Source organism: Microtus ochrogaster, chromosome 6 (genome assembly GCF_000317375.1).
Source record: "Microtus ochrogaster isolate Prairie Vole_2 chromosome 6, MicOch1.0, whole genome shotgun sequence".
NCBI lineage: Eukaryota > Metazoa > Chordata > Mammalia > Rodentia > Cricetidae > Microtus > Microtus ochrogaster.
In genome coordinates, this window is record NC_022013.1 from 68,958,754 (window position 1) to 68,973,165 (window position 14,412).

Sequence of the window (14,412 nt, forward strand, 5' to 3'; positions counted from 1 at the left end):
TACATAGCAAGTACCAGGCCAGCCAGGGACGCACAGTGAGACCCTGTCTCTAAAAGACAAGACCACTAAAGCTGACACAACATGAATCCATCACAATGCAGAACATGGGGGTGGGGGCTGTTTGCTGACCTTCCCAAAGCCATTGCAACCATAAATTAGATTTCCAAAATCCTTATTCAAGATAAATTTTTTAGAAGTACCAAAACTCCATCTAAGAGAAACTTTAACAAAGTATACTTTTCTTTGATTTGCAGTCACTGGTAGCAGCAAAGCCAAAACCTAGTCAGAACAAAGTGACTTTTTCCTTCTAAAATCTGGACAGTTTCTGAGAAGCACCAGATCTTTCCTACTGAAATTGTTCTGACAGATTCCTTGACTTTGCAGCCTAAAGAAATACCATGATCTCGGTGCTCGCTCTGTTAAAAACATTTAGTTGCTAAAAAATGTGTCCTCATTCTTTCTCTTCTTCCATCTAAGACAGCTCTAGGATCAAAGGAGATTCAACTCCCATTTAATTCTAAGAGAGGACCTGGGGTGTTTAGTGTCTAGAGTTTAGCTTTTTTTTTTTTCTGAAAAAGAACACAGGTAGAGTGCCTGTCACTTTACACTACAATTAGATTATTATAGCATCGTATTCTTTTGAAAGACAGGCTGCTGGGGTCTCTCATGAGTTTTGTTCCTATACGTCTTCTTACTGCAGGCTAAGTATGCAAAGTTTTTAACCCACCTGGTGGGTGGGTATCAAGGCCATTTCTTGGGGTTCAAGCAACTTTGAAAAAAGAGGTAGAGAGTCCCTCTGGAAAAGGAGGAACGTCCTGCTTGTTTTAAAAATGAAAGATTCCCCAAGTTCACATCTGTCCACTGAATGAAAAGGAACAGTGTGTGCAAGCGTATCCATTAGGGGTCACATCACACCACCTCCATGTTCACAAACCAACACCTGAAATCTCTAACTTTTTAACACCATTTCCAGAAAAAAGAAAAGCAAAATCCTATTTGGAATGCTGAGAGAATGCCCTTCTCAGCACTTCTAATGGCTGCAGGCATGTGGGAAGGAATCCTCCCCAACCTAGTACCCTTCTTTTTCATGATGGCTCTGTGGACCTGACCCAGGAAGCTCCGAAAGATAGTCCTCTTGGAAGGACTCTAGTCAAAGAAGATTGGAAAAGTGTGCAAGGTGATAAACGGTTCAATAGATATTATGGGATAGATGGGTAGGCAGAAAGAAATGGCCAGGGCCTCCTGGCAATAGAGTTAGTGCTTCTCATTCAATCTCCCCTTAGTTCTCTTCTAGCTCTGTACTAATTCGTGATCATTTCCTTTCCATTGTTTCAGCCAACGCATTTCATTAAGTCTTAGCTCTACCTTGGCCCACTACAGAATATATAGAATAATTTCACATTTTTCATGGTCCTTTATCCCAATAACTCAAATAATATAATTTTAAAATCTTAAACTAGGGTCATTACAATTCATAAACTGTTGAAATAGTGATGAGAAGAGACGGAAATAATAAGGGTAACATGAACTTAAACAGAAAGTTTTCAAGCTCATAACTTGACACCTGGCAGTGTTCAACCACCCTTCAAAGAAGAATAAGCATGCTCTCTATCAAGCCATCTTTATAATTACATGATTGCATTTATTAGCAGACTACATAGAGAATGTCTACACTAAAATAAAATGTCTACTTTTTTCCATCAGGATCAGAGCCAAAACCAAATTGTACTTCCTAAAAGTGTAGGTAAGTTTTCCAAGAGTTAAACATAACCTATTTACCAGCAAAAAGCAAGAAGACTGAAGTTACAATTTGAACCAGACAAACTGTTTCATAACATAAGATGTGGCACTTACTGCTGTCTGCAGAATATGGTATGCTAGAAACACTACTTATGGCAGCAGGCCCTAGAGAAGGAGGCCTGCCAAACAAAAGAATTCAAAACAGGTAGGGAAAAGTAGCCATGTCAGCATTACAAAGCCACAAAAGATTGATACAATTTTTTTCTGAATTACAACCTCTTCACTATTTGGTCTAAAAGCACAAAAATTATATGAAAAATAAAATTGGAGGGGGGTACATTTTGAATCAAGACTGTATCTACATTAATTAAAATTTAATGAGACTTTTAAAAAATGTACATTACTAACACAGAGACTGTTCCAGTGGGCCACAGTCTTCTCTACAGCTCCTGTTAGAACAGGTTTACTTTGGGTTCCTTAGGTGGTTTGGCCAGCTGATAGGACAGACTAATGCTTTTCTACTTTTTATAAATATGAAAAACTCAAAATGAAAAGTCTTGACTGAGTTCCTGTGTGGTGGTTTAGATAAGAATGGCCCTCATAGGCGCATATATTTGAATGCTTTGTCACCAGTGAGTAGCACTATTTGAGAAGGATTAGGAGGTGTGGCCTCATGGTAATGGGCTTCTAGGTTTCAAAAGCCTGTGCTAGACCCAGTCCCCTCTGCCTCCTTTTGGATCAGGATGTAGCTCTCAGCTGCTTCTTCAGAACCACACCTGCATGTTACCAGGCTCCCCATCATGACGATAATGGACTAAACCTGTGAGACTGTAAACAAGCCCCCAATTAAATGCTTTCTCTTATCAGGGCTGCCGTGGTCGAGGTGTCTCTTCACGCAATATAAAGTGCCTAAGACATCCTGATATGCTAGCTCAGTGAAAATGGCACAAAAAATCTCAGTGCAGGCTGACTGGAAAGTCATTCTAAGAATCTTTAGGTTTCTTACATTCCACACAGGCTACATTAATGTTTCTTTGATAATTCTATCAGTTCTAAATTCTATAAAAGTTGACTAGCCCATAAATACTGCTAGCAATAAAAGATAACACTCATCAGTACAATACATTCTTATCTCAAACTTCCTCCAGTTCCTCAGTGTTAACTAAGACTCTGTCAGCAAGTTACTCAAAACTTCCCAGAGTACTCTGTGAAAGCCATGTTAACATATGTTCTTTCACATCAAACAACTCATGAAAGATGTCTGGCTAAGAGACCAGCATGTAATTAACTGAATATATGTGGAAAGTACAAATGAGTCAGTGAATCCATGATGATTGTCAACCTTCAGACGCCCAGTGACCACATACAGTCTAAAAGAAAACAATGGCCTCCAGCTCCTAAACACCATGGCTGTATATAAAAGCTTAGGATTAGAAGAGGACTTTCCACCACTAACCTGCGCCTGTTACAGATAACCCACTGGAATAACTCAGAATAATTCTGTTGTCCACATGACATCCTACCTTTCCTAAAAGTTGGTTCCTATGTCTACATTCAGTCTCTGCTTTTAGTATACCCTTTGAGCAGCCAGTATCTTAAGTTTAAAAACAAAAACAAAAAACAAAACACTTACTGGCAAACACCAGCATTGTAGAGCTCTGCCCAAAAGCAGGCAGAGCCAGCTGCTGAAGCCACCACAAAGGTCCTAGCCATGCTACTTACCAGGTTTTTGCTAGTGCAGACAAAAAAAAAAAAAAAAAAACAACCCAGAAATTCACAGTAAAGACAGTTCCAGATGAGAAAACCTCTAAACATGTTCCAATGTGTTTTGCAATGTGTACAGGCTTAAGAAAGAGAGAAAATGTGTATGGACAGTATAGAAAGAAATAGTTTAAAAGTAGTAAAGTCTTTAAAGACAAAGTTAAAGCAATATAAAAGGAAAGAGGCACGTAAGATGGGAAATACACAAGGAATCTGGATCCTGGTATGTTATTACGTTGATTCTGAATTTTTTGATTGCTGGTAAGGAAATGACAGTTGCCGACAGACATGGGACTGAAAGGGGAATTGCTGAAATAAACCAGCCTAGATATTTTAAGAATGACTTAACCTTAAAATAGAACTCAAAAAAAAAAAATGCATTGCTTTGGAGAAGTGATTTTGCTTTTACTTCCACAGAAAACAAGAGGCTGTAGATTCTTTCAGGGTTGATATGGATCAGATTTGATCAGGGAAGAGCTCCTGAATCTTGACAGGTGATATATATTAGTAAGGTTACAGCTGGTCTTCACAGGACTTGGCCATTATTTCAGTTTTCTCAGATACCCCTAAAGATGCCTTTGCCTATAGACAACAAGAAGCAGTCTGGAGAAGATGACACCCACATTCCCAAGAGATAGCATGGGTGGTTTTTGGTTACTTGGCGGGTTGTGGATGTTTGTTATCATTTAGGGAAATATAGGAATATAGGATAAAAAGACAACTATTAATCTCAAATTATTTTGTCAAATGTAAAGCTATTTTTATTTTTATTATGAATTTAAAGTTATTTTTGTTATACTGAATATATGTTTCTACTCTTGTTTGGGGTACTGTATTATGCAGCGCATTTAAATGCAATGTATAATTAAAAAATGAGATTAATAGTCAATCTATAACAATCAAACTTGTAGTCACATTAGGTATGTTTTCCAGGTTAAACAGGTATATTTTAGACAGATGATTTTCAAACACTTCAAAGACCTAAAGACTATGGCATTTAAAATGTTTTGTTAATATAGGGTTTTTCATGGCAATGAGACACATTTACTCCTGACAGCACCAATTTACTTCAGAGAAGATGATGGGCATCAAAGAAACTCATTATGGAGTTTCATTGTGGCAGGGTTAGTCACTAGGCAAAGAAACTGCTCTTGCCTTTGACTGCTGACAGTATGCTGTACAGACTAGGCAAGTGGTAAACAGGAAAAGGCCTGTTAAACTTTGCCAAGACAATGCAAGACAGTCCTTTGAGATTCCTGCTTCACAGAAGTCTGCCAGATATTCTGCAGGACACAGAGGAAAGTGATTATGAATTATGAAAGTGATTATGCTATCCCCTGCCCCATGTGGAAAGACCGGCCTGATAGAAACTTAACTACATCCCCCAAGGCTGGGGGCCCTAAGCAGTTTGGGGGATACTCATACATGTCCTAGGAGTCACATCTTACATGTAACCCTGTTCTTATTAGTCTCAGTGATAATAAAATATATCCATCTCTAAGAAAAAAAAAAGTCTCTATCATTTTAAACCTTTTTGGTCTTCTTGAAAAGCATACTCTTTACTTACTGGTTATACTTTTTAAATGAAAAAAATCACAGATTACTTTTTAATTTTTGCTATTGTCATTCTTTTTCTTACTTTGGAAAGTTTCCCATGTGCTAAAAGGAAAGAAAAACAGCTTCCATAGCTATCTACATCTTTGCAATATTGCTTCTGTGCCCACCAGGTGCTAGTTTTAACTCGCTGTCATTTGTTACTCTTAAAGAGTAATTTTTGCCTGGACTCAGAATTTCTCAGCGAAAACTGCCTATGTCTCTTGGCAACCTGTTCCTGGTGCTTTTGACTTCCTGCATTCTTTTGGCCAAGAGTTTCGCATGTTCTGTGCCTCCTCCTTGTTTATCTTAGGGCACTGCTGCTCCAGAGCAGCGCATCGGTGTTTGTGCTGTGAGACACTGAATCCTGGCTGCTTTACCCCGGCATTCTTGCCCTCTTTGTTTAAGGGCTTTCTTTTTTTGTTGTTTTTTTTTTGGTTTTTCGAGACAGGGTTTGTGTCGTTTTGGAGCCTGTCCTGAAAGACACTGTCTTCTTTAGAGAGATTAAAATGTTTGCAGATCCAGCTAACTCTTTTGTACCCCAACCACCAAGGCACAGTAAGTACTATGTGACAATCCAGGAATCTCTCTCTCTCTCTCTCTCTCTCTCTCTTTACAATAACTAGGTTGAGAATATTCAGACTGACATCCACAATGCAGCTGCAAACAAACTTGCACTTCCTCTCTCCAGTTCTCCTTGGTCTGTAACAAGAATGCCCCTTACTCAGTAGCTTACTCAATACTCAATACTCACCCCTTACTCAATACTCAATACCCCTTACTCAATACTCAATCTTGATATCCACTGTTCTCTATATCTGTATAAACCAAGGGACTCTTTTTCTAAACAATGGATACTCTACTCACTAGATATGTTTTGCTACAAATATTCACAATATTGTCAGCTGGGATTACTGCTATACTTACACAACAGAAAAGTACATTCACAGGTAAGTACTTACATCTGAACCCAGACTTCTTGTGGTGCTTTGTAGGACAGGTTTAGGCATGGAAAGTTTTCCACTCACTGGACTGTTCACCACAGGGGCTGGCACCATGTTCACCACATGGTTAGGTAGCTGTGTGGCTCCTCCAGCAACAGCAAGAACTGGCTGAGCAGAAGGCAGCACTCCAGGGGCCTGAAGTTGCACCATAGTAGGCTGAGAGAGCAGAACAGTCTGACCTGAGTTAAGAAAAAACAGGGAATCAAGTGGTGCACAGCTACTGTGTCAGGGGCAGTCTAACACTCAGTCTCCTGTAAGACAGACAGATTAATCCTGAAGAACTTCACACGGTAAAATAAAACATCACCAAGAGCAACACACACTAAGGGGGACTCCGATGCTGTGTTTTTAATGGGACCAACTAAGTTCATCCTCTTTGAGTCATCATTAACAATCTTTACTTTTTTTTTAGTGACAGGGCTTCTCTGTGTAACAGCCCTGGCTGTCCTGGAACTAGCTTTGTAGACCAGGCTGACCTCGACCTCAGGGATCCGCCTGCCTCTGCCTCCCGAGTGCTGGGATTAAAGGTGCGTGCCACCACTGCCCAGCTAACAATCTATTTTTAAGTCAGATATGGTGATACATACCTATAGTCTAAGTAGCTGAGAGGCTGAGGCAGAGGACCCACTCAAACCCAGGAACCTGTGGATCGTTTGGACAGCACAGCAAGCCTCAATTGATAAAAGTAAAAAAGGCCAGGAGAGATGGCTCAGTAGTTAAGAGTGTTTACTACTCTTCAAGAGAGTCCAGATTTGATTCACAGTGTCCACGCTGAGCAGCTTACAACTGCAACTTACAACTACAGGAGTTTTGACACCATCTTCTGGCTTTTTCACACACATGTGCACGCACACACACAATTTAAATTTAAAACCTTTTTAAAGCCAGGCCTGATGATGCAAGCCTGTAATTATAGTCACTATGAAGGTTGAAGTAGGAGAATCACATGTTCATTCAGACCCTCATCTCACAAAGTAAATAAAAAGAGGACTGGGGATGTAGTTCAGTGGCAAAGGGCTTGCCTGCATGCACAAGGCCCAAGGTAATTCCCAGTACTGAGGGGAGGAGGCAAAAATACTCACTAGAAACATAAACAAACCAGGCAGTAGTTCATTTTTATCTTCTTCAATATAAAGGTCATGGAGTCTATAATTGGTGATCCTAAAGAAGCTAAATAAGAAGGTGAACCCAAAGAAAAACATATAGTTATCCTCCTGGCTATGGGAAGTAGACAAAATTGCCGGGCAAAAAATTGGGATCTTGGGGGTGGGGTGGGATGGGGGTAAGGGGAGATGGGGAGAGAAAAGTGAGAAGGGGAGGATGGGGGGAACTTGAGGAAACAGGATGATTGGGATAAAGGAAGGTTGGATAGGGGAGCACGGAAGCACAATTCTTAGTTAAGGGAGCCACCTTAGGGTTGGCAAGAGACTTGGACCTAGAGGGGCTCCCAGGTGCCCAAGACGATGTCCCCAGTTAGTTCCTTGGGCAGCTGAGGATAGGAAACCTGAAATGACCCTATCCTATAGCAATACTGACGAATATCTTGCATATCACCATAGAACCTTCATCTGGCGATGGATGGAGATAGAGACAGAGACCCACACTGGAGCACCGGACTGAGCTCCCAAGGTCCCAATGAGGAGCAGAAGGAGGGAGAACATGAGCAAGGAAGTCAGGACCACGAGGGGTGCACCCACCCACTGAGATAGTTGGGGCTGATCTATTTGGAGCTCACCAAGGCCAGCTGGACTGTGACTGAAAAAGCATGGGATAAAACCGGACTCTCTGAACATGGCGAACAATGAGGGCTGATGAGAAGCCAAGGACAATGGCACTGGGTTTTGATCCTACTTCATGTTCTGGCTTTGTGGGAGCCTAGCCAGTTTGGATGTTCACCTTCCTAGACATGGACGGAGGGGGGAGGACCTTGGACTTTCCACAGGGCAGGGAACCCTGACTGCTCTTTGGACTGGAGAGGGAGGGGGAGAGGAATGGGGGGAGGGGGAGGGAAATGGGAGGTGGGAGGAGGCGGAAACTTTTTTTTTCTTTTTCTCAATAAAAAATTAAAAATATATATATAACAACAACACATAACAAATTTGTTGTCATACCTACATTTTCCAATGTTTATTAGTTTCTATATGAATTTTTCTTATTTTAAACAATAAATCCTTTAAATTATATTTACAAATACATATCTATCCAAATATGTAGGAAAGAGTCAAATGCCAAAAAAAAACCCAAATGAGATGGAATTTTAGTTAACAGACACAATGGCTATCTATAAATAATACCAACCTTTCCGATCGCTGCCAAAGCAATGATCTCAACTCTTTTTCTAGTCTTTGTGGTTGCCACTATCTTAAACTTGTGTTCATTGCCGCCTACTCCACTCACCACCCTCAGGAGAGCACGGACAACTCATAACACTGATCTGCTGAAATGGTACCTGCCTGTTTCCTTCCCCTTGACAGTTATATAAGGTATTGAAACCCTTGCCTAATATCTGTGTCCTTTGGCTTTATCTAGCTGAATAAAGGTACTAGCATAACCAGAAACTTTAATTCAGTATAAATTTATAATTCTTCAAGGACAACCAGACATTTTATGTTCAGGCAGTTTAAAATGACTTATAAAATTCAGTTTCATATTTCAAAGGGTTGGTAAAAACTGAAAATCAAAATACTTTCAGAACACCTGTTTGTTGAGAACATCTGTCTTGGCTAAAAAAAGATCACATTTATAAAATTCTTTGTTTCAGTGGCCTCAAAAAGCAGACCAGAAGTAGAATTCAAAAGTCATCATTTTTCTCAATTCATATATTAGCACTTATAAGTAGTAAGTTTGTAAGAAAATTTTAAATTAATTGCATAAATTTGAAATACATACAATTTAGTGGGGGATAACATTGCTAAATATGTTTATCTTCTCATTTCCCCTAAACTGACTTCTGTTATAAAATAAATTCACCTAAAATGGAGAAATGGGTTAAAGGTAGTTTATGAATATATAGTCAGGCCAGAAATATAAAAAAAGTAATATATAAATAATAGATGAACAAGGACTGTGTTTTTAACAACACTGAATAAGACATTAAGTCAAGCTGGTATTAAAAAGATAGACTTACTATAATGTAAAAACTGAAGAGAAGGATTTCTTTGGTTTTTTTTTTGGTTTTTTGAGACAGGGTTTCTCTGTGGCTTTTTTGGAGCCTGTCCTGGAACTAGCTCTGTAGACCAGGCTGGTCTCGAACTCACAGAGATCCGCCTGCCTCTGCCTCCCAAGTGCTGGGATTAAAGGCATGCGCCACCATCGCCCGGCAAGAGAAGGATTTCTAACTGCATATATTTACTTCTCGGGCATTAGAGTTTGAACCCAAGGCCTTGCACAAGCCAGGCAGATATTCTACCACTAAGTCCTGGGGTTTTTGAAACAAGATCTCATGATGTAGCTCAAAGCTGGCCTGAAACCTGCTATGTAGCCCAGGCTAACTTCAATTCATAATTCTCTAGCTTCAACCTCCCAAGTGCTGGAATTATATGTACACACTACCATGTCCAAAAGTACTCTTCTTTAGCTCAAAGAGACAGCTCAGTCATATAAGATAATCATGGTGTCTGTGGGTTTCTACGGACTGTGAAAATGCAGAGTGAGAAAAGACTATTAAGAATTCAGCTATGAATTTATATTGGGTATAATAATGGATGGCTATAAATCCAAGCACTTGGGAGACAGAGATAGGAGGATTTTGGTTCAAGAGCAGCCTTGGACTATGTATTAAGATACCATCTGAAAACCAAAACAATAAAAAAAATCAAATAAAATTAATTTATAGTTTATTAACAAAAGATATAGCCATAAATTTTTAAAATAATTGTACAACAATAAATGAAATAAGTTATTAGATTTACAGTAACATCTTAGAACAAGTAGAGATGTGATGCCTTGCAAAATGCTGTACGGCTAACTGCTTTTCCTCCAGCCCCACCACCCACCACACAGAACCACTGGCATACACCAACACTTGGAGAAGAGAACAATGTTCGCAGAAACAATGCTCCATGTCTTCTAAGCTTAAAATTGTGATTATATAAAAAAAGAAAGCCTTCTTCCTCTAAACATTGTTCCAAACTTTGAGTCTATCCCAAAGAACAGAGGAGATAATAAAACACATTGAATTACCTCAAAGAAAGGATCAGACCTATAGACCCAATTGTAGATTTAAAGCGCTGGTAAATAACACTGTGAATATTCCTTAAAACTAATTTTAAAAAATAATCCAAAACTGGACCTGGCAGTATAGGCCTATAATCCTCATTATAAATCCTATAATCCTATCCAGGATAAAAGGATCACAAGTTCAAGGTCAACTAGGGCTACAGAGGGAATTCAAGGTTAGCCTAAGCAACTTAATGAGACTATGTCTCAAAACAGAAAGTGAAAAGAAGGCTGGGGAATGCATAGAGTTCAGTGGTGTGGTGGAGAACTTGCCAAGTATGAACAGGGTCTTAGGTTCAATTCCCATTACTAAAAAGAAAGAAAAGAAGGAAGGGGAAAGCAGGGAAAGAAAGAAGAGAGAGAGAATCCAATTTCACTGTCCCCTGTCTCACTGTCCCTATGTCCCAGCCAAGAGAATTGCATCTTATGGAGATAGGATTACCAAGACAGTCTGTACAGCAAATACAACTCATGCCCTACCAGGCCACTGCTGCTTCCTTTACTTCACGCTGTATTTCAAGAGTACTTCACTCTTACACCCTAAAGTCCCCAACTGCCTTCACTTTATCTAAATCAAGGGTCCTCTAAAGATTTTAGGCATGTTCAAGTTCAAGACAGAATGGCAGGAACCACTAAATTTCTATTACGGTCTATCCAAGAACAAACGGCTCTCAGAGTTGCTAAGTGCTGACCAGGCCGAAGGCTACAACACAAAGGACTGTTTGGGGCATTCAGTAGTTAACAGCTGAACATAGGGACTGTTCCTGGTGTGGAAACACATAAAACAGAACACACCAAAGGGTGGTTTATCCGTTTGGAACACTCCAAATCCTCTCTAGTATCACAGGCAAATCCCCTTAACGGACGACAGCTGGATTCAGAGCTGAATGATACGACCACTGATCTTCATGATCAGTTCGTTCTTTTTAACTTTCTTCAAAGATTGCAAACTACATAGCAACCATTTAAAAAATACCTACTTTGTTTTAACATACTTGTGTCAACTTGGTAAATATTTCTTTGCACCAAGTTTTCTCATCTATAAAATAAAAATATTGATACTTATCCTGAGAGATATGTAACTATTAAATAAGATAAGGTATTTAAGCCCTTAGAAGAACATCTGGCACATAACAACAGCTTAGCATGCATTCATTACTATTCTACGTAAAAGTAGCTTCCATGTACTATCAACTCATTAGTCCTCACACTTGGTATGAAACTATTTATACAAATTTAAATCGCAATTAAAAAGCAGAATTCTGAGAAAAAATGATTACATTTCATCATTTTTAGAAGATTAATTAATTGTAATATATAATATAATTAATTACTAAGCCTTGGCCAGCCAGACAAGTTAGCTTCACTCTACCATCCTGCTTACAAGATGTTACTCTTTATGCATCCCCTAATTTCAGGGATTTGTGGTATCATCAAAAAAGGCTAAAACAGCCAGGCAGTGGTGGCGCACGCCTTTAATCCCAGCACTTGGGAGGCAGAGGCAGGCAGATCTCTGTGAGTTCGAGACCAGCCTGATTCCAGGACAGGCTCCAAAATCACAGAGAAACCCTGTCTCATAAAAACCAAAAAAAAAAAAAAAAAAAAAAAAAAAAAAAAAAAAAAAAAAGGCTAAGACAGAAACATAGACGTCACCAAAAAGACTTTCCTCTCTGCCCTTCACGGCCTCCTCCCCCACACATGCCCACCATCAATTACGCCCCGTACAATGCTAGGCTTTGTAACAGCTCTATTCCCATCCTGGTTCTCCATTTTTAGATAGTCTGGGCTTTAATCATCTTTCAACCGCTCTACTAACAACATTCTTACAAGGCACAGAAGACTTAGAAGTAAAAATATAAAAAACAATCCAGGTTGGCAGAATTCAAGAGACAATGCCAGGTTAATTAGACCGGCACAAAGTTCTATAGCAAATAATGAAGCTATACTGTAAAGTTAGAAAACTAAGTTGGAACCAAATTGTGAAGCACTTTAACCCCACATTAGAGAATATGGACTTAAATCTGTAAGCATTACATCTCTGTCATTTTTCTTTTTTGTCCATGTAGTATATGTATGTTTTCAAGTGTGTGTACATGTGTGTTGAGGCCAGAGGTTGATGACAGGTGTCTTCTTCAGTGGCTCTCCACCTTACTTTTTGAGACAGGCCTCTCCCTGAAACTGGACCTTATCAGTTAACTAGGCAAGCTGCTCAGTAACCTCTAAGGGATCTGCCTATCTCCATATAGGCACTAGAGTGTCTTACCCAGCTTTTTATGTGGGTGCTAGGCATCTGAACTCAGGTTTCCCATGCTTATGTGGGAAGCATTTTACTGACTGAGCAATCAATCGCCCCAGCCCTTTCTTCCTCTAATTCCACTCTCAAATTAAAATAATAATAATATATGAAAGACGTACATTTAATCTGCAAGTTAAAAAACCAATACCAAAATCCATAGATTACATTATAAAAACAACCTATTGGCACATGCTCAAAAAAAAAAAAAAACAGTCTTCAGATCATCAGATCATGTGAAATCACTGAAGTTCAGAATGGATGATTTTAACCTCTGGAACTGATAAAATGCTTGGAAAAGAATAATTTGGTTTTTGCTATAAGTAAAGATCTCAAGTCAGTAGTGGTTGCACAAGCCTTTAATCCTGGCTCTCAGGAGGCAGAGGCAGAGGCAGGTAGATCTCTGGGTTTGAGGTCAGCTGGTTCCAGGTCAGGACAGCCAGGACTACACAGAAAAATCCTTTCTCAAAAACAAACAAACAGAGATCCACCACTCAAGCATAGCCAACAGTTTAAAGCCAACTGACTCTTGAGGCTACCCCCTCCTTTACATATGGCCATATTAGCACCAGACTTAGAATTTTATACATGTTTTAATAGCTGTGGGAACTGTAAGAAGGTTCTTCATGAACTCAAATTCTTAGCTTTCAGAAATACACAAATCATTTTGAGGTCTTGGCAAAAGATTTAAGAACTATTCCTAAAACTCTATATATGAATATACAGTAAGTCTTCTGCCTTATTTCAAAGAGTTTATCCTAAATGGAGGAAGGTATTTCAAAATATTTTATCTATCAGCATTGTTCTTTTATCTGGGAACCTTTTTGTTTAGTTCTTTTTATTGATGTCTAATTGCCCATGGTCATTTAATAAACAAGGTTAATACACAAGATCGAATTTATGAAGCCTCTCTCATTGAAACCATGCTCCAAAGAAACGAGCTAGCTATTCATAAATGCAAATACAGCCATAAAAGTAAATGTAACACCAATGTTTACTTACAGATGCCCTATTAACTCCTAGTGCTAAATGTTGCCACTAAATTCAATCCTGAGAAATGAGTACTGCATAAATCTTCTCATAGCCATATGCACAGAGATCAGTGCAAGACAATGATGACGAATCTGCCTAGGAGATGTCCCATAACTCAAGATTACCAAACCCTCAAATCTGAACTTCTTTCCATAGTAAACTTTCTTGTAGACCCAAGTACATGAGGCCATCTGGTGGGTAAAATACAGAAAAACACCAATTCTGAGCTAGCTGGCAGCAGTCAGTTCAAAAACCTAGTTCAATGCCTTGCTTACCAAACCACACAGTCTCCTCAGAAATTAAAAGCCAGAGTTATTGCTCAACACATACTTGATTTGAAATGGTCCTTATTATTTTAAATCCTAACCACCCCTCAAAAACAAAACAAAGCAAAAAAGATCATAGTTACAATAATCTCAGAATAAAGTAGCAATACAAACAAAATCTCCCAAATTTTCTTCATTGTAAATGCTTTAACAGTATCAAAAGCCTCAGACAAGTGTGGTGCACACCATTAGTCCCAGCACTCAGGAGGCAGAATCAGGTAGATCTCTGTTGATTTGAGGTCAGCCTGTTCTACTTATAGAGTTCCAGGCCACTAAAGGATACATAATGAAATTCTGTTTCAAAAAAAGAAATAAAAAAGCATGGAGATCATGGGAGATGGTAGAAGGGGAGAAGGGAGGAAGGGAAAGGAGTGTGTGTGTGTGTGTGTGTGTGTGTGTGTGTGTGTGTATTATTGATATATATAATCATTTAAATAAATAAAAC

General features: G+C 39.2%; 1 protein-coding gene across 1 annotated transcript in view; it reads right to left on the bottom strand.

The window, feature by feature from the left end:
- Positions 1–14,412, bottom strand: part of Atf6 (activating transcription factor 6) — a 167,485-nt gene that overhangs the window by 125,705 nt on the left and 27,368 nt on the right. Inside the window, exon 7 of the mRNA XM_013346933.1 lies at positions 6,057–6,277. Coding sequence (XP_013202387.1) covers positions 6,057–6,277 — 221 coding nt within the window. The remainder of the gene's footprint in view (positions 1–6,056; positions 6,278–14,412) is intronic.